At 39.3% G+C, this 25,271-nt stretch overlaps 1 protein-coding gene across 6 annotated transcripts in view; it reads right to left on the reverse strand.

Moving 5' to 3' along the window:
* The window catches only part of atp2b1a (ATPase plasma membrane Ca2+ transporting 1a), a 103,185-nt gene that overhangs the window by 25,270 nt on the left and 52,644 nt on the right, over nt 1–25,271 (reverse strand). For 2 of the 6 annotated variants that reach the window (XM_015010804.2, XM_088003478.1), the window contains exons 1-2: nt 18,550–18,656; nt 5,136–5,643 (exon numbers count right to left, since the gene is read on the reverse strand). In XM_015010804.2, coding sequence (XP_014866290.2) covers nt 5,136–5,328 — 193 coding nt within the window. In that variant the 5' untranslated portion in view covers nt 5,329–5,643; nt 18,550–18,656. Of the gene's footprint in view, nt 1–5,135; nt 5,644–18,549; nt 18,657–22,507; nt 22,623–25,271 lie in introns of those variants that run through there. The other 4 variants (XM_088003479.1, XM_088003476.1, XM_088003477.1 and 1 more) reach the window with 3 other exon arrangements.

A 25,271-nucleotide genomic window follows, 5' to 3' on the forward strand; every position in this document is an offset into this window, starting at 1 on the left:
TAGAGACAAAATGGTAGGACTACTAGACAAAAGACACATTCTTCCATACAGGCCAAATATTTTTAGTTGCACACTCATAAAACTTTATCTTTTAAAGAGATAAGTGAGGTCTGTACTGATCTGTAACATTTAGTTTGCATTTCTGGAGACCTGAGCACAGCATGTTCTCAACACGGGGTGAATTTGCTGAGACTTCAATACTTGGGACAACTGGAACATTGTGTCTAAATTGATTTCCACTATAATGTCATCCCAAAACCATGTAAATAAAATGAGTAATACTTCTCAAATTTAAGTACCGCAGCATTGCTTCGCCAAGATAGTTGCTGATGTCCTCCTTTTCTGACTTTGTTTTATTCCAAACTTGTGACCTCCTTCTTCTAAAAAGTTTACTTTTCTACACAATCAAATGCATTAATTTGGCATGACAATCATTCAAACATTTCCCAATCACCATTTAATTTCACACAACCAGATATAGGTTATGGATAATCACTGTCAAGTCATACTCATAGCATTTTGAAATCAGACTTGATGACAAGCTCCATGAACCTGAACTATAGCTGTGGAAACTACCATTTAGCAGCCCTTATAAGTGAATTGGTGGGGAGGGAGGTGCATATGGAATTTCAGATACAAGGAACCTGCTTTTATCACATGCTGTCCCTCACAGATGCAGATTGAAAGATTTGACCATGAAAAGTCTAAATAATTAATGTGAAGGGGAAAAATAAGGAAGTTAAAGCAATTGCTACTAAAAGTTTTAACTATAAGTATATTTGATGGACATGTCAAATGCGGAACATGCTTTTTTTTTTTTTTTTTTGGCAACTCAGGTTACACAGAAGAACTTTCCCAGACTGACAACTTCCACAAATTGCCACAGAAAACCTTTGAGTTCCACATGTTGAACTCTACATGAAAACTGATTTTGACTATCAAACATGCAAGTTCTGCTTTAAATTCTTAATACCCACTCGTGTAATAATGGGTTTGTAGAGGCCAAGCTGACAACTGACTTGTACAACAACAACTTTTACAAGTAAGAGGAAGTGAACTAGTAAAGTTGGGTCTTGTTACGTAGCAGGACTACATGCATTGACAGGCTCAATCTTTTCACGAGACACTGTGACGCTCCTGTCAACCGGGGCAGATTTAAGAGTTGACATCTCAATAACTGACAAGTATTGAAAAGGATTTTCTGTCGCGTCGTCGAACAGTCATGTGGTCAGGTGGTTGCAGGACGTTCGTTTTAAGCAGACAAGACGAACCAAGCTCCAGTGAAAGCCCTCCCACTGCAGTATACGACAAAGTGTTTTGTCTTGATTATAGTTTACTACGGTGACGTTTGCCTGCTTCATCAAACCAAAACCGGACAGGTGTTTGTGTTTTGGTCCAACAGTACCTGCTACCTCACAGCCTGGGATAATTACTACTCAAAACTATCCATTCTGCTCTCTGGCTGGAAAACTGCTTTCTGGATGGCGAGTAGTTGGAGCCGTTTTCTGCATAAAGACAGCCGTGAAATTTTGACCAATCGTACAATGGCTTCACATGCCCTGGGGGTGGGATGTTGGCCAGGGAGGTTGTGACAAGAAGAGGTGGACAACATGAGGCAGAGAACAAAATGACAAGATTTTTGTCACCCGACTGTGATGATTTCGGCACATCGGCTTTACAATGCTGAGGCTCAACACAGCACTGCCCCCCCACCACCTGGAAATACTACGACATCAATGTAGTTTTGCTCAAGTTATTCATACACTTAAAATCTCATCCCAGCCCATGTCTAGTGAGAATGATTTCCTTAGAGCACCACTAAGTTAATTACCAAATTAAGGGCAATTAAAGTTAAATTTACTCTAGGTGAATATGCGACTCCAAGCTTTTTTTTTGGAGGGCCAGAATTACATTTAGTTCCACATAAAGCCTTGAACTTTAAAAAGTCAAAAGTTTGAATTTCAGTTCACTGATTAACAGCCACAGCAGCTCAATCATACACTGAAAGAAAAAAAGAGAGAGCGAGAGCTTGGAAATGTTAAGGATTAGCAAAGGATTGGCTTAAGAGCTTTGAGAAATGACTGACCAACTAATTATAAATCCCTTTTCAATTGTCAAGCCTTTATAATCTTACATGATGCCTTAATTTCCCATGCCAATAATGACAGAATGGACTGAAACTGAGTCAAACTGCAACAAAACAATTGGTCAGGTTTGGAATTAGGAAGTAGCTGGGGACTCGAATTATCTTAAAAGAAATCGATTCAACAGTTGCTAGTCAAATTTCTCGAAATAATCCTTCACAAACCTGAGGATACAGTGAATATTGAAACAGACAATCCTAAAAAAATTGGCAAAATTTGATTAAAGTTAAATTAATTAACAGCTATATTCCAAAAGTGAATTACGCACGTTTGAAGCATTTAACGTGGTTTATTTAGATGATTATGTCATACAGCTAATGAAAACCCAAAACATAGTTTCTCAGAAAATGCCAATAATACATAACAGTGATATTAAGGTCTACACATAGTGGGGAAGACTGCCGACTTGGCAGTTATCCTGCCAACCTTTCGATACAAAGTTGGCAGGTTTTTTTACACTTCAAGATCAACTAAAAGATTTCAACACCGACTTGAGGGTTGAAACTGAGCCACCAACATTACACCCTTGATTAACTGTGGGAGGTTGTACTAAACCCGTTACCTCTGAACTGTGAGGGGTAACGAGGAATTACAGAAAGACTGATTTGGTGCAAAGTACAGACAGAAGCAGAAGCTGAGAGCCCACAAAACAGATATAATATGATCTGATGCAGATAATTTGACATGGATGGTGCTCTGCTCTGCTCGGATCTAAAGCTGCGAATGCATTTGGACAACGTGCAAGAGAACTGTGACAGAGCTCGGCCCGAGGGAACTCCCCTCTGGGAAACCCCCGTAGGTTACGTTGACTGTTGAAAGCCACACCCTTTTACTTCTGCAATGGCAGATATGAGAGCTGAAAGCACACATGACCCATCGTCTTGGTGAATCGACTTGCACATGAAAGGAAAATGTGCCCTGTAAAGAGCGGGCGAGCGTTGAGGGTGGTGGCTACTGTTGGACCGTTATGCCAATGCCCTCAAAGACGGTGAGCCACAAAAGGCAAGTGATAAAGAAGCTGCTCTGTTCACAGGGTTCTGTATCCAAGAACATACACAGAAAGTTAAGAGAAAGGAAACTGTGGGAGAAACAGGTGGACTAGCAACGCATATTGTGATGCAAAATCCATTCAACAATTTAGCAAGAGGATCGCCAGGTGCAGACTGTGACTGGAGTCGGAGCTTCAAGAGCCGGAACATAGACATGGGCCACAACTGTTGCAACTTCTGAACCAGAGGCAACATCAAAGCCACCTGACTGGGGGTGAGGCGAAAAGGGAGTAAACTGTAGCACTGTGGCCCAAAGTTCTCTTTTCAGATCAAAAATAAAGGCTGCATTTCATCTAAAATGAAGATCCAAGAATGTGGAGAGGCACTGAAACCAGGTTGCTTGTGGCCCAAACGTCAGCACATCAGCACGTCATGCTTCACCCCTGTTGACAAGCTTAATGGAGACGATTTTATTTTCAGGACATGCCACCTCCTCACAATGCCAAAGGTACCAGTTCCTGCTTTAATGGCCACGGGGTCGCTGTGCTGACTGGCCCTCCCCTGACCTAATCCCCATAGATAACCTGTGAAGTATTCTCAAGAGGGACACAACAGATCCAACAGCACAGACAAGAGGACGGCTTCTATCAAAGCAACCTGGGTTTTCATTATATCTCAGCAGAGCAACAGGCTGATTGCCTACATGTCATGTCACACTGATGTAAATTCATAAAAAAAAAGGAGCACATTTTAAGTACTGAGTGCGTATACTGTATTGAAATTCATTTTATTGGTTTTCTGAGAAACTACTTCTTTTTTGTTTTTTATTCACTGCGAGAGTCAAAATTTACAAAAATAAACCCTTGAATAACAATAAGTGAGTTATTTTTTTATGCAGTTAGTGAAAAGAATTAAGATTTGAGACATTCGAATTCATTTCGACATACCAGTACACAGAGGGGTGAGCAGATGAGGACAAATGGATTTACAAAACAAGCAATGTCACTTCTAGTAATATGACGGCACCAAACGTTCAGCAACACGACACAGCTACATGCGTGTTTAGACAACTCACACTCACAACCACTAAATTCCTTCTCTGCCGTTTCTTTTTTTTTTTCCCTTATACTTCACACAGCTCAGAGACTTCTAGGCTGATAAAAAGGCTGAAACGTAAACAGGGCGCACCACTTCCACCATCAATAAATGAAAGGTCACGATTCACAAAGTAAGCTAATGACTGTAGCTGCGATGAGAAATGTTTTCCGCTGCAGTAAAGCACGGTGTTTATCACATTATTGTCCGATTGAAGGAGGCCAGGAAGATTTTTCCTTGCTCTGAGGCACAGCATGCAGCCGACTGTTGCCGTTACAGTGAATATGTGGTGCCGTTTTAATCTGGGATCAAACTGAAAATCCCCTCCCATAAGAGTTCAGTCAAGGTCATTCTGACGATTAGGCCGACCGTCTACGGAGAGACAAATTCATACAGAGGTAGGAGGAGAGGGAGGGAGGGGGGCAGTGACAAGCACACCCCAGTTGGATATTCTGCAAGCTGAATATTTTTAGAAATGGCATAAACTGTTTTATGATGCTGTAAAATAACTTGAGCAAAAATGATAACACCCAGAAAGCTTCATTGTTTGGTTCGCCGCACGTGGGAGTGTGACCTGCCTGAAGACTGGTGCTGTGCCCAGGGAAACAGCTGGTCTGTCTGAAACCTACACACAGACGCATGCGCATACAGACTGAGGGGTGAAAGGAGGGTGTGAGGGACAGAACCATCGGCCTTGAAATAGACCGGGATAGGCCTCGGGTCAGAGCCGGCCCACCCGGCCACCTGTCTGGCATGTGAGCGTTTCCAAGGAAGTGAAGACAAGGTATGTATCATATAGCAACAAGTCGCCTTGAAAATACTTTTGCACGTCATCACCACCTAAATAGCTGCCACTACTGGAAATGTTTTTTTTTTTTACAAAACAGGAGAAAAAGCAATACTGTACCATCTATAGCTGATGTTTTTAAACGGTTGCAGAGTCCTTGAGTATCTCCATAAGTTTCACTGATTTTGGTTATCGCCTCAGCGCCTCTGAGCTCCATCAAGGAGCGCAGTTCTTTGAGTGTGCAGCCAAATTCCCCATCATGGTTGGCCTCCATCAGGGAGTTCTTCACCCCACTGTACGAGTTGTTTGCCATTGCCTTGCTTTCTGCTGCCAACTCAGTCTTTTGCAAAGCGCTGCTGCTTTGACCCGACAGTGGGGCTAAAACAGAAAAGTGTTGTCCCTTTTTAAAGAGAGGAAAAAAAAAAACTTAAATCCTCAAGAGTGCAAATACACTGATGGTTCCCATAAACAGCTGACGGGCCCTTTACAGGCAGCTGGAGTCACATGTCAGGTGGTGGTGTAGGGATATTACAAAACAAGCCATTATATCCCTTGGAGAGCCGAGTTCCTAATCGTTCATGGTGACTGAAGAACGCCCGCAGAGCCGGAGATCACCTTGCAAGCAGATCTGAAAGACAAGAGCAAACTATCAGAGAGTGAACATCAACACTGTTAAGTTTAATTTTAGAAGCAGGGAAGGTAGTGATGTTTTCATAGAATACTTCTTAGAACTATGAAAACATTTTGTCTACATAGCCCTGATACACAATGTTCAAAAGAGCGAAAGCGTTTAGCTGTGGTATGAAGCATGGCTGATTGGAGAATCTTTAAAACACATTCCCAGCCTAAATAGAGCATCTTTTGGGGCCAGTCTGTTTGTTTTCATACTCGTAATTAAAACTTGCTTCAAGCTTCAAGAGAAGGGTCAAACAAAACAGCAACCTTGATAGTTGTCGCTGATCTTGGTTGGAAAGTGAATTTATGTTGCTTGCCCCCCCCCCCCCCCAATAAGCACCCCACCCAACCAACTTCTTTTTTCCACAAGTAGTATCATAAGCAGAACAAGGATTTCACACGTTGAACTCATCATCAAGTAAGGTCCAAAGTTACAAAATACCCTCAAATAGTCCTGTATTATAAAATCTCTACTGGCATGTGTCACAAACTACACCAGCTTCTCCACTGATTCGACTTGACACAAAGCAAATACTCATTCTGGTTGCAAATAACTTTGGTATTCTGCTGACCAATTAACTTTCTTTCAGTGTGAAAATAGTTGTCAAACCACCAGGCTGCATTGTCGTCTTGTTGACTGGTTACGTTTACCACTAGAAAGCTTCGTTTTGCACAGATCTGGATGCAGCATGGCTTGTGCGAGTACGTTTCCTTCTTCGTGTGAACAAGTTTTGGTTTGGTTTAAAATTCAAATAAATGACGCATTTCTTGAATTTGTTCTACGTCATTAAGTCCTTTCAGAACCTCTAACAAAAAGCGAAGGAAAGCTGAGATTCTTTTGGGAAAAAAAAAAAAAAAAAAAAAAAAACAGAGGGGCGACTGACTTTAATCAAGCACATAGGATTGCCATGGTGTGGATAACTGGGAATCTACAAGATGTAAACAAAGCGTTTGATACTATGGTAATAACTTTGTTTTGAAGAGACTGGAATATTAATTAGAGATACAGGAACTGCAACAGGCTGAATCAGGTAACAAGTTCAGGTTTACATATAGAAAACAGCAAAACAATATTTCATTTTACTGTAAAATTAATATAAAAACCTAACTAATCCTTTAAAAAATAAGGCAATTAAAATAACCAGCACACCTTAAATGCATTTCACATTTACCTATCAAAAGCATACAGATTGCTATATCTTATTTAAATCAGCATGAAATAATGTCAGTGTACTAAATGGAGGAAGCGACTAAAAAACAAACTAATGTGCCAAGAAGATGTGCAAATCTGAAGTTCATCCATCAGTGATCCATTTAATTTAGAAACCTTTCATAAACTCGTGATCGCACCACGAAGCTGAATGAGTGTGGCAATTAAAAATAAGTGAGAAACATGGTCAGTATGGCTCCATCAACTAAACCGCGCCAACACTGATGAGCCTTTATGTACACAACCACAAAATCAGCTGCAAAATTGTATTCATTAGTCACAGCAATTACGACCATTGCGGTGATATGCTGATAGAAAGGGTTTTTTTTTTTCATGTTAAAGAGATTCTTGCAAAATACAAAACCGAGTTTTGAAGGTTTCCGTAGAAGCACCAACACTTTAGTCTGCTTCCCTCAGGCAATACTGTCAGGAGACCCAGTAATATTTTCCACTGTTTTGCTGATCATACCCAGCTATATTTGTCTGTGAACCCAAAAGATGAAGAACAAGGTAATCACAAGAATGCTTCAAAATCTGCGCAAATTCAAAATGTAGCAAAAATAAACAGCATTTAGATAATTCTCTTAAATCTTAAAAGAATATAAAATCCTTTTCCCAAGTTCAACTTATACCGAACATGCTTCCGTTAAATACGTTTGTTATTCGTAAGTCTTGTGCTCGAAGTTTACATTCCAACATTTGTCCTCGTCGTGTTTCCAAAGTCCAAATGGGAACTACATTTGAAGAACTCAAATGAAGTTAACGTCAACTGATTTTGAAAACATCCTCATTTTATATGTCAATTTCAAAAGTGAGCCAAACATGACAATGTTCACAAGTTTAGGTTAACAAAGGCGTTGCCAGTTATTACCAGTCCAAGATATTATTCCGACCAATCATATTGATGGGCAGGTTTTCATGTGGCCATGTGGGAGAAAACAAAAACGAAAGGAGGGTAAAGCTCAACTGAGTTTTAATCTGGCATTTAATCGGTCTGCAAACAGCTAGAATGATTCGTCTGGAGCTCATCCAATATTGACTGAGGGGAACTAGAAAAGAATAAACCTTCATGAAAACTGAGGATTTTTTTTGTTGTTTTTTTAAGAAATCACACTTCAAACTTCAGGCAAAAAGACAACCGACCATCTGGTTTATTGTAAAAGGTCAAGGTGTGTGATGGTCACTTGTTTAAATTTATGCACATATTCTTGGTAATCTGTGCTGATGCATCGAAAGCCGCATGTTGCGTACAGGTTCTGGAGCAACAGTTGCTGCCATCCAGATGGCCGTTCAGTTTGAGAGAAGACTTTGCTTATTTTATGAATTCAATGCCGAGCCACATTGGACTGAATGCTAAACTGGCCTGCCCGTCTGTGTGGAAATGCTCTCTATTCAAACGTTCTCCAGCGCTGTGAAAAGGGAAAGACATGCAACAAAGGAGGCCCCAAACTGTCAAGCACCTCAAAACCTTCAGTAAGCAGGAATCACGAGCCATCTGCTTTTCGAACAACAGAAATTCTCACTTTTGGAAATTCCCAGAGTGGTTCTAAAAGCACCATGAGCGTAATAACCGTTTCGGTTTGTAATTGGCAGAACAAGTCAATAACATTTTTAATTTGATCAGTTAGAAGTCCTATAATGATTTTAAAATACCTTTAATGAACATAATGTGCCTGCAAGTAATTCGTTCTCTTCTCAAATTAAGATTAAGAGTAGACGTCCCCCCCCCCAACTTATCTGTTAAAATATTTACCTGTAATTCTAAACAGATGATCAAAGATTTTTCTCATGAACTAAAGTGCTATACTCTTCTGTTCATAGATAAACCTATATGCATGCATCTCTAACCATCTAATATTTAGCTGTTGATTTAAAATATAAAATGTACTTGCAGTTTCTTTAGTAAAGCAAGAAACATTTAGAATCTGCCTAAACAGAAGAGAAACTCGAGACTAAACCACAGGACTGCCGAGACATCTTGCAAAGGAAATGATAAAACATGTTTTTTTTCTGTTCAACCACAATTAAAACACATCTTTCCGACCTTTTTTACTGTTAAATTTTCCTAATATAATGCTTTCTCTGTTAAATCGAAGTGTATAAGGATAACATAGCACACTATTAGCTTTTGGAAATAATTGATCTTAATTGGTCTACGGGCATTTTTTTTTTTAATAAAAGTGCGTTAAACCTCCTTATAACCTGTGCTTTCTTAAAAAGCTGAAAGACTGTCTTAGTGGACACTTGTAATCTTTAAAGTTTGGAAGGAAAATCTAATTTATATAATTCTACCCATAAACCCTCTAAGGGTGTAACAAGTATTGGTGCCTAAAATATTGATGTTTGAAATCATATTCCATGGAGGAAGTCAAATCACAGCTTGATGACCTCAGACCATCAGTGTGTTTTTACTCCAACTTCGCTGACATTAAGGATTTTTGTTGTGGAATTTGGTATTTGCTAAACATATGCCTTCGAATCTGAATACAATAGTGCTATTACATATTACAGTGTTTACAATATTTATTTTTTTAAAAGTGTAATGAGTTTAGATATTAAAATTTATTGAATTATATTGTTATGTGTAGAGTAAAAAAGTGGGAAATTGTAAACCTGAGAACAATTGTGAGCAACACTGAACAAAATGGGTCTCCCAAATACATCTCCAAATTAAAAATCAAATTAAAAGAAAAATTTGTCTAATTTGAGCTCAGTGAAGGACAAAAAGGGTTCTTTGCCTTGTGAACAGGATGTTCACAATGCTCTCTGTTGTATCCAGACAATTCAAACTACAAACTACAGTAACTATTGTTCTGTTAAAATTGTCCATATTAGTAAATGCACTTGCAAGCACAGCTACAAAATCTATTAGGGGACAGAAATGCAGGGTTACAAGATTCAGTGTGTTCACCAATAACACAACAAAGTCCAACCAATAGACACCAGATAAGGAGAAACTTCACTGTCAGCGCAAGATACTAAAGTTTAACCAAGAGAACAGTCAGCTGTGCTGCATGTGACATGGCTGTAGAGTTCATACTGTGATGTGATTGACAAAAGAAATGAGTCTGTGGAAACATTGACTACCACAGACACCAAAACCAACCTGAATATATTTGAGAATATCCCACCTACGCAGCCTTTTCTGATCAATGTAATCCTGAGGAGTCACTAATTGTCAGGAGCAAGAAAGGTTTGTAAAAAAAGAAAAAGAAAAAAATCAACCTAAAAAAAGAAGAAAAAAAAAAACAGTACCATTTTGAAATGGGTGTTTAATTGTTTTTAGTTACAAACCAGCAGGAACAGAGTGCAACAATGGTGTTTGTCGTAAAGCTGCACAATGTAGTAGATTTCAGAAATGCCAAGGACTGCATGCAATATTTGGAGGGATATTATATTTCAAGTGCTGGGCATTTACACTCTGCATAGGCGTAATATTTTTGGCTGTTTGAATGGATGCTAACTTCCCTTAATGTCCAAGAGAGGTATTTATTTTAGTAGTAGAGACACTGAAGTCTGGTTAGGTGGCTAAGTTTCAGAATCCATTGTACAATTTACATATTTCTCCAAGCTCTGCTCTAATCTGGGATATGCTTTTCCTACTATTCAACGTATCATACTTCTGGTGAATTCAGAATTTGATTTTGCATTTCAAAGCGTTTCTTGCCCTTTTCACCCAGCTACCAAACAGGATGTTCACTTTGATCACTGAAGCAACAGAAATAAAGCAATCTTAGACAATACCTAGACAAGTCCATTTAAAACATTATAGGTTATAGGCTTGTCACTGAAACAAACAAACAATGCAGCACTACAGAATCAGAAAATCCTAAAGACTTTCTGCTGTGTAATTACCCCAGGAAACGTCATCTGTTAAATCGTCATCAGGACTTCCTGATTAGACAGATTCTACTCTAACAGTACAAAGCTACAGCCCACCACTTAATTAGCCACACACAATGAGGCTGGTTCATGAGAACGAAGGACATCAGAATTGTTTTCATAAAGTTCAGACAAAATATGCACAGTAACTAGGGAGACTTCCCTGAACATTTCTATCAAGGTCTGAAGAGAAAATATAAAAGGGTTAAGTATTTCATTTCTTATTGTACAGAAATACTTTATAAAAACTGCTCTTCCAGGTACAGAGGTATGCTGGAATTTAATCAAGGCAGGATGAAATTAAGCTTTTTACAGAAATAATAAAGGCGGTTCAGATGAGGAGTTCTAGATTCTCGCATTATTGTTCAATTTCTTCACCCAGGGATCAAACACACACACACACAAAACATCCAGTTTTACCTGAAGAGATACTTAAAATTTCTAACCAGAAAAAAAAGATAAAAGGTATCTTTATGCTGAATTTGATGAGCCACATAAAACAGGATCACGTGGACGATTCAATCAGGCATGCAGAGATCAAAGACGGTCACTTTTTCTTTGATCCTTTCTGATAAGTGATCAGCAGGTCAAGTACTTTCTAATGATTAAATGCATCAGACCCAAGAACTTCAACTTTTCAGTTTCATAGTTCAGATAAGACGCTTCAAGGGGCTTAATCTTGTAATTTCGTCATTTTCTGTTAGATTCAAACTACTACCTCCATCAAAGAGCTTTTCTTTTATGTTTTATAGTCTAAGAAAACTGGAAATTAGAAAAGCTTTCTTATCATAAAAATCTGTTTCAACTCATTGAAAAATGCTTAAATATGTACCAATCGGGTATTTGCTAGAAATACAGAAGTAGTGTTCATTTTGGTGCATTTAATCAACAGGGAAGAAAACATGACTGTACATACAAAACTAGAAAAAGAAATATTTCACTTAGATAAGGGGCTTGAGTAAATACCCGCAGAATTTTCTTAAATCAATTTAAAGGTTGAGCTATAGAGGACCACAGTTAAGATTTTACTGAAACCAGCATGAAGCCCAGGTAACTTGGCTAAACTGTCAGATATCCTTTTAAATTCTTCAGCCTTGTGCTGGCAGAGAGACAGCTACGTTTCATATGTAGTTCACACAGCCCCGCTTAAAACAGAATATAAATAAACTCATACAGATAGGGGTGTTACAAAACGAGGGTGACGCTCCTGCCCTCACAAGTGCACTCCGTTGTGTGCGGAGTGCACTAGCGGGCGCCTAACGCATGTCAAAAACGGTTCATTTAAAAATATGCTACTTCGACAGCAGAATAAAATTCTCCGTCATGTGGATTCAGATCATTTCTGATGGTTCATCTACGAGGTTTAGATTGTCAACATGTGTGTTCACATGAGTTTAGTAGAGCCAAGACGCAATATGTCCAGTTGGGCAAATAACATTAGCAGTGAAAGAGAAGACGCATCTGAAACTCAATTGGACCGAGCATAAAAAGGCCTTCTCATCTGGAAATCTAATGAAAATACAATGCAGCTTTTATACAAGGTTCTTGGTCAAAGGGCTCAGTTAAACAGATTGAAGTAACAGCAATTAGCTGGCATGGAACAAATGTGGTTCTTTAAATAAAACCCAACAGACTGTAAAAATATGTCAATGGTAACAACTGGAATCTATGCAAATCTCCAACACGTTTCTGCAGCTGAACAGGATCGAGTGTTTATAACAGCTTAAAAAAAAATTATCCCTTGTTCTGACTGTACATTGAGTTTTTAATGCAGGGTTTAATTTGCTTTAAATGATAAGAATCTAAAATGTTGCAGCTCCCCAGTCAAACAGTAATGTGAACCAGTGTTTACCCCTTTACAGATTTCTGTTTTTGCTTCTTTTTTTTGTCCGATTTAAATGTTTCAGATGATTACACAAATGTCAATATTGGATAATCTGAGTAAATGTAAAAAGCACTTTTTGAATGATTTCATTCATTAAGGGCAAAAGCTAGTCAAACCAACCTAGGACTATGTTCAAAAATAATTGCTCCTCATGTTGGTTCATAACAGTTATTTCTGACTTTAGGGGAACAAACACTTTTTCACAGTACTGTTTAAAAAGCAGGTTTGTTTGGTCAGTTTCCAGCCAACAGGATTTGGACATTTCTGTCTGGACTGACGGTTCAAACTACAGGTAAATCCAAGTTACTTTGCAGCTTGTTCTCCACGGACTAGTTACCTGTATCAGGTTATGCCATCATGTTAAACATATAGTATTTGAAAACTTAATTTTCTGTCATTCCATTTCAAGGGTTTAAATTCTTACAATATGCCTGAAATAAAAACAAGACTGAAGTTTTCTCAAGCTGCAAGACCCAGAGAATAACAGAATTGCACCTAACCCCACTGTCACTGCTGGTCAGCTGGCTGAAAGAAAACTGCTACATTTATCCTTTGTGTGGACATCCAGAATTATTTCCAGTAGCAAAAACACAGTCACGGTGTATAAACTAAAGGATCACCACATATAATTAAATATTTACATGTTTACACTACAAAAATGGCTTACAGTTATGTATTGAATATTAAATCTATATAAATATCATCATGACAGTAGTATTCTAGGAATAATTATTCATTTTCTGCTTTAAACAAACGCTACTCTATTCACATAATACATGCTTTATATTTTTATGCAAATTCAGTGAAACTCATCGCTCCTGCTGTTCTGCTTCACACTGAAAAATAAGGCTGAGTATTTTTCTTGGCCTTGTGGTCGGTCCAGGCTACGTCCAGAAAACGGCCTTGAACTTGTTGCCTAGACTGACTCATTACTTCTTACAGTGGTTTCTCCTTTTACCACATAAAAAAAGGTGTTGAATATTTGTGGCTCGTGCTTTGTTGAGGGTGCCTTAGTACTGTGGTTAAGGTTGCTATTTTTGTTATGTTGCACCTTACAGTTCATTCATCCAGCAGCATTTTACAAAATAGATTCCATGTTTTAATAGTTTCCACTGCTTTATAAAACAGGATGTGCCACAAAGCTTCAATGTAGCACAAATTTCACTATAAACGGTGAAGATCTCAGCTCTTCTGGCAAAAATAAATGCAATCTTAATTGTTTTATTGACCTGGATCCATTTGATTTAGCTTACTTTATCAGCCTTTACAAGCGTCAACAATGCCAAGATGAAGACGTGCCAACATTCGCTACGCCGCTTCAGTTTAGGGTTGCAGAGCGGGTCACATGTCACAACAGTGGAAAATCATTGTGATTGGATCTCCAAGCCAACAGCTGGCGTGGTATGGTTGAATGACAGTGACTGGACTTAACCCCTTCACTGCCTCAGCCTCGCGCCTCTGTCGGATGACTTGCCTTGAGGCGCAAAGAGTTGCGACTCTCGAGCGTTATCTCACATCAGACGTTTGCTGAGACCTCCTCCACCCAGAGGCTGCGCGAGAGGAAGCCGGGCAGCCGACGGGACGGCAGTGGTCTTCCTCATCCACGATAAGGAAAACCCTCTGGCAGTTTGAACACCTCCACGTGCCAACAACTCGCCGAAAGTCGAGGACAGCAGTTCTAGGGATCCCTCTGCTGAGGAGCTGCCTAATGCGAGATGTGGTATTTTTAGCTTCGCCCAGACCGCCCCCTCCCCCCGCAGCGAGTCGTAGCTGAACTGGGTCACGCCATGTAAATGTGGAGGGCACAGGCAGAGACACCTAGCCCTCCTTGCGCCGCCCTGCTTACAGCTGGGAGTGCTGCTTCACCCCCAAGACTGGAACTTCTCCACAGGTCTGAAAAAGCTGTCAGGCACCCAGTCGATGAGAGCGCACAGTCAGAGGCGTCATCAGCAACACATTCGCCGCTCTCAGGCACTTCTTTCATCTGGGATAACAGGCAATTGTTCCCTGAAGTGACAGAAAAATCTCTACTTAGCCTGAATTAACAAATGAATAAACTATTTCCTGAACCATTTGACTAAAATATCTTGTAAATAATCAATGTGGTTAAGAACGGGACGTCAAAAAAAAGAAATGAGAAGCTGTTAAAACTATTTAGCTATTTGCTAAAAAAGTCATTTTCAAAGAAGCTGAAAGCACCATCTCCAAGCCAAGCTTCAAATCCCTGAAATAAATGTCTTCAGATTATTCCAACATTCCCTGTCAAAGTCGACTGCCAAAGAGAGCACAGACAATAAGACATGTAGAACAAGGTTATTTCCCCCCAAATAAATCTAAAATTGAATTATTTAGATGCCACAACAGAGGACATGTTTGGCATAAACCAAATACAACGTTCCAGGAAAAGAACATCAGAACTGTGAAGCACGGCACTTGAATCGTCATGGTTTCAGGGATGCTTTACTCAACTTCTCCCATAATCCACTGTGAATTGTTACGTGTGTCAGCGTGTGCATGGGGACTGGACCCTGCTAAGTGGTGGGTGGTTGACATAAGCGTCACTTCATTGCATTGTCCAACAGGGCGACCACGACTCCGTACTTCTGTGATGCCGGCGTCATCTTTATACAGTGTGTCCGGTCTTGTGACGACAAGAGTCACACAAGCAGTTTTCTGAAAAATCTGCAGAGTCTCAAGGTCATAGGACTGGAAGCATCCCATATGTTACAACTAACATTTGAAATAACTAATACAACACCACCGTGCTTGTTGTATTCCTTGAAGCATAAGGTTTGGACTAATTTCTTAAAAAAAAAAAAAAAAAAAAAAATCAACACTGGTGATAGAAAATGACAGCGAGCAGCACTCAGTGCTATGACATAACAGATTTCATGAGAGTACTTTACAAATAAATTCCTGTTCAAGTGGACAACACCTCGACTCCACACAAAAGGATTTAATACATCCACCTGCACTCAGTGCTTCGCTGAGTGAAACTAATCCAATGCCGTGATGGCCGCACCACCTGACAGCTCACCCAGAAAATGTTTCCTGCACACTTTTCCGTGATCTGACACACAATACGAATGCGAGAACTCAGAAGCTTGGATTTTAAGAGTTTTCACTTTAAAAGAGCTTTAATTATGCTCAACTGTGATTCTGTAAGGCAGATGTTTCCCCCGAAAATACTGTAACAAAAACATGCTAAATATGTAAATACTCTTGGGGAAAAAAAACCCCATTAAATCTAACTACATCTCTGAATAACTCACTAGAGTTGTATAATATAGACCAAATGTAGACTTTTTACTCCAAAAATGTTAGAAACCAACCCACAAGACATGCCTACAATCATACGTTAAGAAAGACTTGAATGACTGAGTAGTAATGGGTAACTCGAAAGAGATGTAACATAATACCACTGCTTGGAATAGCCTTGGCCCTACAGTCTCCACCGATAGACAAGCAAAACTCCCAACACAAGTACATGAGATGCTGAATACATTCTGTCTCATGGTACCATATATTCTACCACATGACAACAACAACACACTATGGTTAGTTTCCAGTGCTGGTTTACATGACTCAATGTCCCCTTACTCATAAGATGACCAGGGTTTTTTAAAACAATACCCTTTACTCAGCACTTAGAAATGAAGATTTATGTTTTTTTCTTTTTTTATATTTATCGTTTTCACGGTGTAAATTTGAGATGCGACACTAAAACTTGAGCTCATCAACTCTCCTCTGTCTCATCATGAGTAGTTCACCCTAGCATTGTTTGAAAATTGAGAACTGTCTGACCTGAATTAGTTGTAACACCTACCAATAAGGACTCAAAAATTACATATATGGTGCTTATTTTCTATATTTGCTATAACTATATCATAATGATAAAAAGAGAGTCATTTACGCGTTAGATTATTTTTATATTATATGACTACTTAATTCATGTTACACATTTTGCTTTAAATTTCTGTCTTAATGGAGTGCAACGGCTGCATTTATCCTCAAGGTTATCACCATGACACTCAAACAGCCCGACTCCAGACACAACACCCCTACTACCTTAAAACAATTGTTCTGTAAAGTCCCCAAATTCACTTTGGTGTGATGAGTAACTTCCAAAACTAAGCCTCGCATTAGCGGTAATCAGGCGTTTTAAAGAAAAACAGCAGCAAATGGAGCGACTGCTGTCTTTTTACTCTTTCAAGGTGAGCGGAGTTCTCCATCCTAAGTCACAACAAAGAGATTGTAGGGCAACAAATAAGAAAAGTGATCATTTTGCCTTCGTTGAGTGACAGATAGCGACAGTCTGAAGTCAAAGAGCTCAGAGGATCTGACTGATGATCTGAGTGAATCGATAAACAACTTTTAAATTTCTTTATGCTGAGAAAGACAAAGTCATATAAAAGCTATTCTTAGAGCATTGTAGAGTCTAATTCAGACCTTCCTGGTCTGGACTGGCACTAAATCTAAGTAGTTTATCATTTCTATAATAAAACCTCAAGACATTCTGGCTTGGCTGTCATTACAAATTATGTAATGAGTCCACAGATAACTGCTGTACTCTAGGATGACTAAAAGACCTTAGATAACTGAAACGCAGGGTAACATTTTAACCGTAAAAGAAACAAACATGCATTTTTAGGGTGATTACAAAGAGGCTTGCTCCTCGGCAGCACAGGGGGACACCGCTGGCGCTGAAGCAAGCCCGGGTGCTTTTTAATTGGATAAGGAGTGATCCCTTCAACTGCACACCAAAAGGTGCCCGGTGGCTGCAGTCCATTTCAATTTCGACAGAAAATCTATACGATACTAGTGCTTCCATTAAGTCGCAAAAGTTTTAAGGGTGGCTGTCTCAAGGTCCGAAGTTCCTAAATGTTATTTTGCAGTGCTGACCGTAACTCAACCGTTAAATAACGGTTGATTGCCAGGAGCAGAAAAAATATCGGTAGCGGCGAAGTTAACCTGAACGGAAAGCAGTAAAAGCGGGACAGCTCGAGAGGGGACTCGATGTGTTGTTTGTCGGTGGAAGTGTATCTAAAAAATTATAATAATACTGATTGTTCCTCTATAAAAACAAGTTTACTGCGGCTGCATTGGGGTGACAGACAGCTGCGAGGACTGGCTTGCACGCGGAATCCACAGAACACTGTCCCCCGAATTTACAACAAGATAGCAACGGCAACACGCTACATATCTAACATAAATTGCCTCCATGTATAGCCGTTAAATGAGTCAGACAACGTTACATGGAGTAACCTAGTGTTAATTTGTTTAACCCATTAAATTTCAACACATTTCACGGGAAATGTTCAGCTTAAAGCGCAGTTAGAGAGTGTACGGTTCACGAACCGTTAAAGCAAGCAAGTAATCGTCGCGAGTTTAACGTTTAACACACGTTAAAAAGCCGTTCCTGGCTGACGTTCAACATTCGACTGTTAGCCGACTAGCTCACATGCCTTAGCCCATACTGGTTGTAATGAGGGAAATACACACAAAAAATGTGCTTCTTATTGATTGACAAGTCCAAAAACTTACACTAGAGCTGAGTACGAGTCACGTAAAATTAAGCACAAGCAAATGGAAGATGGCAGCATCCTCGCCGACTACTATGAGCCACCTGGGGTTGGCAAATGAAACGCCCAATGTCAGTATCGAACCAAGATATAACCAACGATAGCTAACGGTGTTAGCTTCGGTACAGTAGGCAGTTACCCTTTCAGACGCTGGCCCTCGCTGATCACTGCACACCCAAAATGAAGATTTTTTTTTACAGCACCTGGTTTTGAATGCAGCTTCCGAACACCTGGAAGCCTCTCCTAGCACGCTACATTCTGCCACCTTGGTAAGGAAATAAACCAGAAAAATATACTTACTCCCGTTTTATGGAGAGCAATCCCTGTCCGTTTCTCTCTTCACTCCCCCTCAGTCTCACCAAAGACTAGACTCTCTGCCCCGATCTGAGGTAAGGCCCCGCCCACTGCGTTGTCACAGCCACAACCAAAGACTTCTAATGCGTCAAGAGAGTTCCCCTTCGACGGCCGCTGGTCACTCGTCAGAAAACCACTTGGTGCAGTGATGAAAACGGACGGCGCTACAATTGAGCTAAAACTGAACAAAGTGACTGAGTGTTCTTGTATATAATTTTATAAAAATTGTTAACATTTCCAATACCGAAAGCTAATCAACATTTTTTTTTCTTCTTAGAAGAGGCAAACTGGTGCATAACTGCCTTTACAACACTGTAAATCAATAACTAAATGTGTACAATTAACTTGTAAAACTAAATGATAAACAGAAATATAAATAAAAATAATTGTCTTTTAGATAAAAAAAAACCCACTTCGCGATACTTTAAGCCTCTTTTTTTCCATTTTGAGTTTGTTTATGCACTGCACTCCATCTACCTCTGAGGATAAATTATACATACATATACCATGCACTAATAATTAAAGTTGAACATTTAAACTTTTTTTGATTATTAATACTTGGATTTCGACATTTTCAACTTAATTTGTTGATTTTATTGTCCAGACTAAATGTACAATGTAAGGGAACACTTACGAACTCAAACGTGGATTTAAACGAAGGCGGAAGTACACTGTGGAGAATCAACTTGCTTTGCCGACTTCCCCGCTGTCACTACACCGCCAGGGACATGTGATGCACGTCAAAAGGAGGATGGGTACGGACCAATGGTGTGGATTCCCATTGGTCGAGCCAGCATATCAGTCGCCTATGGAAACGGTTACGTCATGATCCCCTCGTATTCCCTCTTCGCTCCCGTGTCGCTTTATAATAACAGGATTATTGAGCAGTTCCCTCCATCATTTAAGGCAGCCAGTGAAAAGCACACACAGAAAGATCACTGTGTTGTCTCTGCAGTCCTGCTGTCTGCAACACAAGGCTCTTCCCTCAACGCTTAATCAAACCTGACGTCACTGTTTCCATGATGTAGCGCGGTTTTTTCTTTTTTTTTTTTCTTCTTCTGCTCCCTATTGAATGCCTGTATTATTCGCGATTATCCAGAACTCATGAGAAGTAGCATTTTCGGCAAACATAACCCTGACTGGGTCACTGCAGCACGAAGAGCAGCGCCAAGTAACAATCTGAGCTGCAGTCAATCTCTTCAGCTACCAGTCAAACACTAACTGAGCAAGTGTATTCTACACTTAGAATACATTGCATGTGCACGCGCCTTAAAAAAAAAGAAAAGAAAAAAAAAATCAGAATATGATTTAACAGCTTATTTTATTTCAATTATTCAATTTAAAAAAATAAACTCATATAGATTTATTCTACACTGTAATATAATTTAATCATTTATATCTGTCAATTGTAATGATTATGGCTTATAACAAGCCATAAGTATTACTGAATAATTTACAATAATTACAGTGGGAGAATAAAAACTTGTGGAAAATCTATTTTCCATTAATTATTAATCAAACATTTGATCAATCTAAACATTTGATCCTTTATTTAAGTTTGTTTATAAAATGGCTTGGGATCAAAATATGTTAAAGTCTGTACTCTTAGCTGCCAAGAACCTGTGTAGGAGCTTTAGAACTGAGTTGATGTGTTCCATTTTCACAGTTTTAGTGAGGACACAATGAGAACAGATGTATCTGTGTGGTAGGTCTTAAATCAATCACTCATGCAAACTACCACAAGTTTCCCCTTCCACTTAACTTTCCATGAACCAGTATTGTTTAAAACTGCTTTTAAGCAAAGGCCTTTTGTAGATTAGCCTCGAGGGAAGGGATCTTGTCAAGCCAAACTGTCGGGTTCTCCATTTTGTGGAGAGCCTAAACTGTACTTCTGTATTAAAAACAGATTGGTCTTATACATTCACTTAAGATTTAAAGAAAACAAACAAAATATTACTGTTTGTAATGAATCTGTATTAAAATTTTACTTTCTGAATTGAATTAACTCTTATAATTTCCCTTGGTCCCTTTACCCATCAGTTGAGGGTGTATTTGTAAGCATTTTAAGGTCCAAAACAGTTGAAGAATTTAAGTTCTTTTAAATAAAAGTTAATATTAAAGTTCGAAATGTGCAAAAAAAAAAAAAAAAAAAATTCTATTCACAAAAAGATCAAGCCTGAGAAATGATCTTTGGCTAAGTGGGCCATTTTTAGGTTCTCTTAGCTCGGTTTAATATCCCACGATTGAAAACAAACTTTAGCTAAGGTCAAACTGCTGTGTATTACACTAGTCGTTTTAACATAATGGGATTTATCATTAACACAATAGCCCTGAGTCTACAGAACCACATATCTTTTCAGATGTGTAAACATCTAAAAAGGTCAATGAGTTTGTGCTTGTGTACGTACAACCCGACAGTGGAAAATTTCACTTCAGAATTTCTGTGTCAGATAGAAGTCAAAGGGGAACAGAAGCAGAATAGGAAAAAGGCTTTTTTTTCTTCTTTTTTTCCCACTGGGGAGTCTTGCGCAATAAGTGTGTGATTCAACTTCTATGGCTTAGCGAAAAGCAAAATGAGGAACCAGATAACTAGTTGCACAGACAAGCAAAAAAAAAAAAAAAAAAAAAAGATGTAATAAACTTTTGAACAAACTGTGAAATGCTGGAGCCCGTCATGCCTGAGTGCGTTAGGTACCCGCCCGTGTGCCTTTTGAACCGTCAATTCCCTGCTCTAAAACTTCAGCAAAGTCCATCTCATGTGCTGATGTTTCCCTTTTCACATGCAGAAGCAGTGATGTAAGCCTCAGCTGATCTGCGCGGCTTTACTCGCAAGGTTTTCAAAGTGGTGGCAGAAAAGATAAAGCATAAATCTATTTTTATGTCCGCTACTATTTATTTATTTATTTTTTATATATAGCTGACCCTCAGTGGTTTGGTTGGCTTCCAGAGTTGCCAGTCTGTACAGTTTTATGTCGGCTAACCCTGAGCAGATTCCTCCAACCAAAACAGTGAAGCTGCCCGTTTTCTGTCTTTCTGCCTACAAGTCTGTCAGTTCCTGCGTTATCCCTCCCGTTTTACCCCATGCTCAAATACTGCAGAACTCATGGAAGTAACTGAAAGCAAGAAGATGGATGCAGACTTTAAGCAGGGCATCTTTAATTCATGCGTGGGAGACGAGCTGCTTTTTAGCCACAAAAGAGTTGATTATATATTGAGTTTTATACACTGGCAGAAACATAATCGCCTAAAAATCCCAGATTAACGAAATTAACTTGTGATCTTCAGACTTAGCTAAACTAGCAGCGGCCTGTCTCCAGTACTTGCGAAACCTAAGACAATAAGCTGTTTGACAACTCTGGGCCTGATCTCCTAATCTCATAACTGACCACAAAGTCAACAAGTGCATGAGTGGAATTTAATTTGAAGACGAAAAAAAAAAAAACTGGCAGAAAGCAATTATGTAAGTGAATGTCGGGAGACCATTAAAATCTAAATGTCAACAGTGCTCCTCATGCAGAACTTGTTAATTTTCCGTAACACTTTCCTTATTGTCAGGCGCCAATGTTTTTGGTTTCAGTTTTAAAAATAGATTCATTTAGTTGGATTTGGCCTTGGGCTGCTACTGCTTGTTTGTTCAGTTTAGCTCCAAGATTCCTGTTCTGTGGTACTTGGATTGCATTTTGTTTTTGGCTGAACAATTTACAAAGTACGCAAAGCTTATAAACTTTGATGACGAGGTAATAAGCCACCCCCATAAAGATGCTTTTCGCCCAAAAACGAGCTACGCTTGAAATAGAAAACTACCCCAAACGCAACGTATAGAGGAAAACATTCAGACAAATCTATAGCTAAACTGAAACAGACAACAGTGAACCAAGAACAAGTGCTTATGGTTATTATTTACCTGTGAAATTCAAATACGAGGTCTGGGAATGACATCAAACCAAATCTAGTCGTGTTCTCGGTTGCAAGCTGTAAATCTGAGGAGATGCACCCAACTGCCATCATTTGTGATTATTGCCAATTGGGTAGAATATTCTGCAAGAGAAGAGAAATCATTATTCCAATCAAATATAGCACGGAGTTGAGGACCTTTGTTCTCCTTCCTGAAAAACAATTAGTTCTTAGTATTTGTCGATCTGATCCTTGTTAAAAAACATTTTTGAACCACTGGCTTAGCCTCTTCAAGCTCAATTTTAATCTGTGTAAACAGCTTTAAGTCACAGAATTAAAGTAGAAGATGACCCCTCATAAATATTTGCAGTTTGCCTATTTTTCAAGATTTATAAAAAAATTTCTACTGACACTTAAAGCGAACTGGAATAAAGATATTTACTAAGCAGAAGGGAACCTAAAAACTTTAGAAAATCTTGGCACAAATCTTCCCCCTCCTTGTAATCTGAGGGAAAATGATCTCCAACGCTTGAGCACTTCGAGGGCCGCGGTGCTTTCAAATTGGTCAGACCGATCGTTTCCCTTCCACAGCTGTTGCCATGAACCTTGCTGTTGACTCAGTTTCTCTGTGGAAATTTGCCAGATGCTCTGGAGCGTCTCGTGAACTACAGTAAATGTCAAGTGTCACCGTCCTTTGTGCATGCAAATGTGTTGTTCACGCAGTCTGAGTAAGCATTCGTGATGAGGCGTGCCAAAACTTTAGGGGTTTGGTGGACACATTCAGTGTAAATCACAGACACGCTCAAAACAAACTTCTATATTTTTTTGTTGATAAAGAATCACATGCTTTTTAAGATAAGGGTGAAGAACTAAAAAGTTTAGAACTTTTTTTTTTTCATAGGCACCAAGATTGCTTTTGTGGTGAGTATGTGTTTTTTTTTTTGTTTTTTTTTTTTGCTCCCAACATAGAACTTTAATTGCTGGGGTAGAGCTCTACACACCATGAGACGAGATAGCTTGACAAATAATTGCAGGTTCAGTTGGAAAGTGTCTCGCAACTGACACAGCATGAATGTGTCTGCTATTCTAACCAAGAATGACTTTGCTGCAACATCCTACTTGCATTTGGGCTTTGAATTGATGAAGATCTTTGCACAAAGCACGATGGAAAAGCCGAGAAGAATGGAAGAGAAAAAAAAAAAACAAAAACGAAGCCTCAAAATCTGTCATTTCCAAACAGTTAACTGTAAATTCTGCAGTGTTGGAAATGCCCGTGGAAATCATGTGCCTCGAGGCAAGTGGAAAATGGGAACAAGAAGATGCCTCATTATTTGGGTTACATAAGCCGGTCCCTATCAGTGAAGACGTGCTGCATGAACATTTCGTCCTTTGGTCAGCCAATCTTTCTTCACCACTTTGTTTCTTGAGCGGACATCAGATTTTCCACTGGCTCAGCAATGTGGAACAGAGTTTGACGTGGAGGCTGTGAGAGGGGCAGCTTCCTCCTTCAAAAAGGAAAAGTAAAAATAGTATTACATATTTTCAAGAATCAGTGCCGATGACGGGTTTGGGAATCAGAAGTTCTTCTCCAACACTGTGCCTTGAAAAAGTATTCTTTTCTCCAGACATTGAGTTAAGACTTCACAGAATTGTACTTAAATTATTGACTAAGGCATTCTTATTTTTTAACTGTCAGAAAGTACAAAGAGTTAAGAGTTATCATGGAAGATGTAAAGGATCGAATGTTGCAGACCCCCTGGTAAATGGACAACCATTAAAATAAAATCTTCCTTCAAACTTCCAAAACCTTATCCCTGACCTGCTGTCTGTCCATTACGGATTGAGTTTTAAGGCAACTGCGTGTTATCAATGGAGATAAAAAGGGCTAAAAACAATTGTATGCCACACTTTGAGTGATTGTTAAAGATCAAACAAACTGCATTTTTGCACGTACTTCACAAATATGTGCTGCTTTGTATTGATCTGTCCAACAAAACAACTAAGGTTTGTGATTGCACAAGGACAAAATGTGAATAAAGTTTACGTCATACGAATCCTTTTGCACACTGCTGTACTCTGAACTTCTTAGTTTGTATGTGATATCATCTTGCTGACATGAGTCCTAACGGACTTCACCCTGAACTGTTCAGTCGCATTCAACGACGGCAGTGGCTATATCAGTCAGACAAAGTTTATATTAAGGACGGGTCATCGGCATTTTAATAATAAACCCTCTTTAACCAACATGTCATTAGTCTGCCACAATCACTGTAATCACATTTTTCTTTTGGTTCAAACATTGGTTTATGTCTGCTGAAGGAGACCCCAATTATATGATTATCATTCACACCATGCTGACTGGCAAAGCAACCAGACACACAAACACGGTGAATTATACATATGATGCATGTGGAATGAGATCTCAAGAAAATCCCTCAGAATCAGTTCCACAAAGACTCTTTGTATGAATGGATGCCTGGAGAAAGGTGGTGGAAACACGAGACGCCGGGGAGGGTGTGGGGGGGTGATGAAGGGTCCCCTTCTGATTGAACTGCTCACCCCTTGGTTTGTGCATGTTTGTGTTTCCTACCAGCCCAGGAATTTACTGCTCGGCACTGGCAGGAACAGCCGCGGAGAGGTGAATGGCCTTCAAGGATAAAGACCAGAGTTGTTGGGAGGTAGGTTTGGAGGGAAACCGAGACGGAGGAGAGGAGAAGTGGTAAAAGAAAGATGAAGTGCAAACACAAGGAGTTATTGTAAAAAAAAAAAAGGAA

The sequence above is a fragment of the Poecilia mexicana genome, unplaced genomic scaffold, assembly GCF_051168715.1.
Source record: "Poecilia mexicana isolate PSO_F unplaced genomic scaffold, ASM5116871v1 scaffold_23, whole genome shotgun sequence".
Classification (NCBI taxonomy): Eukaryota; Metazoa; Chordata; class Actinopteri; order Cyprinodontiformes; family Poeciliidae; genus Poecilia; species Poecilia mexicana.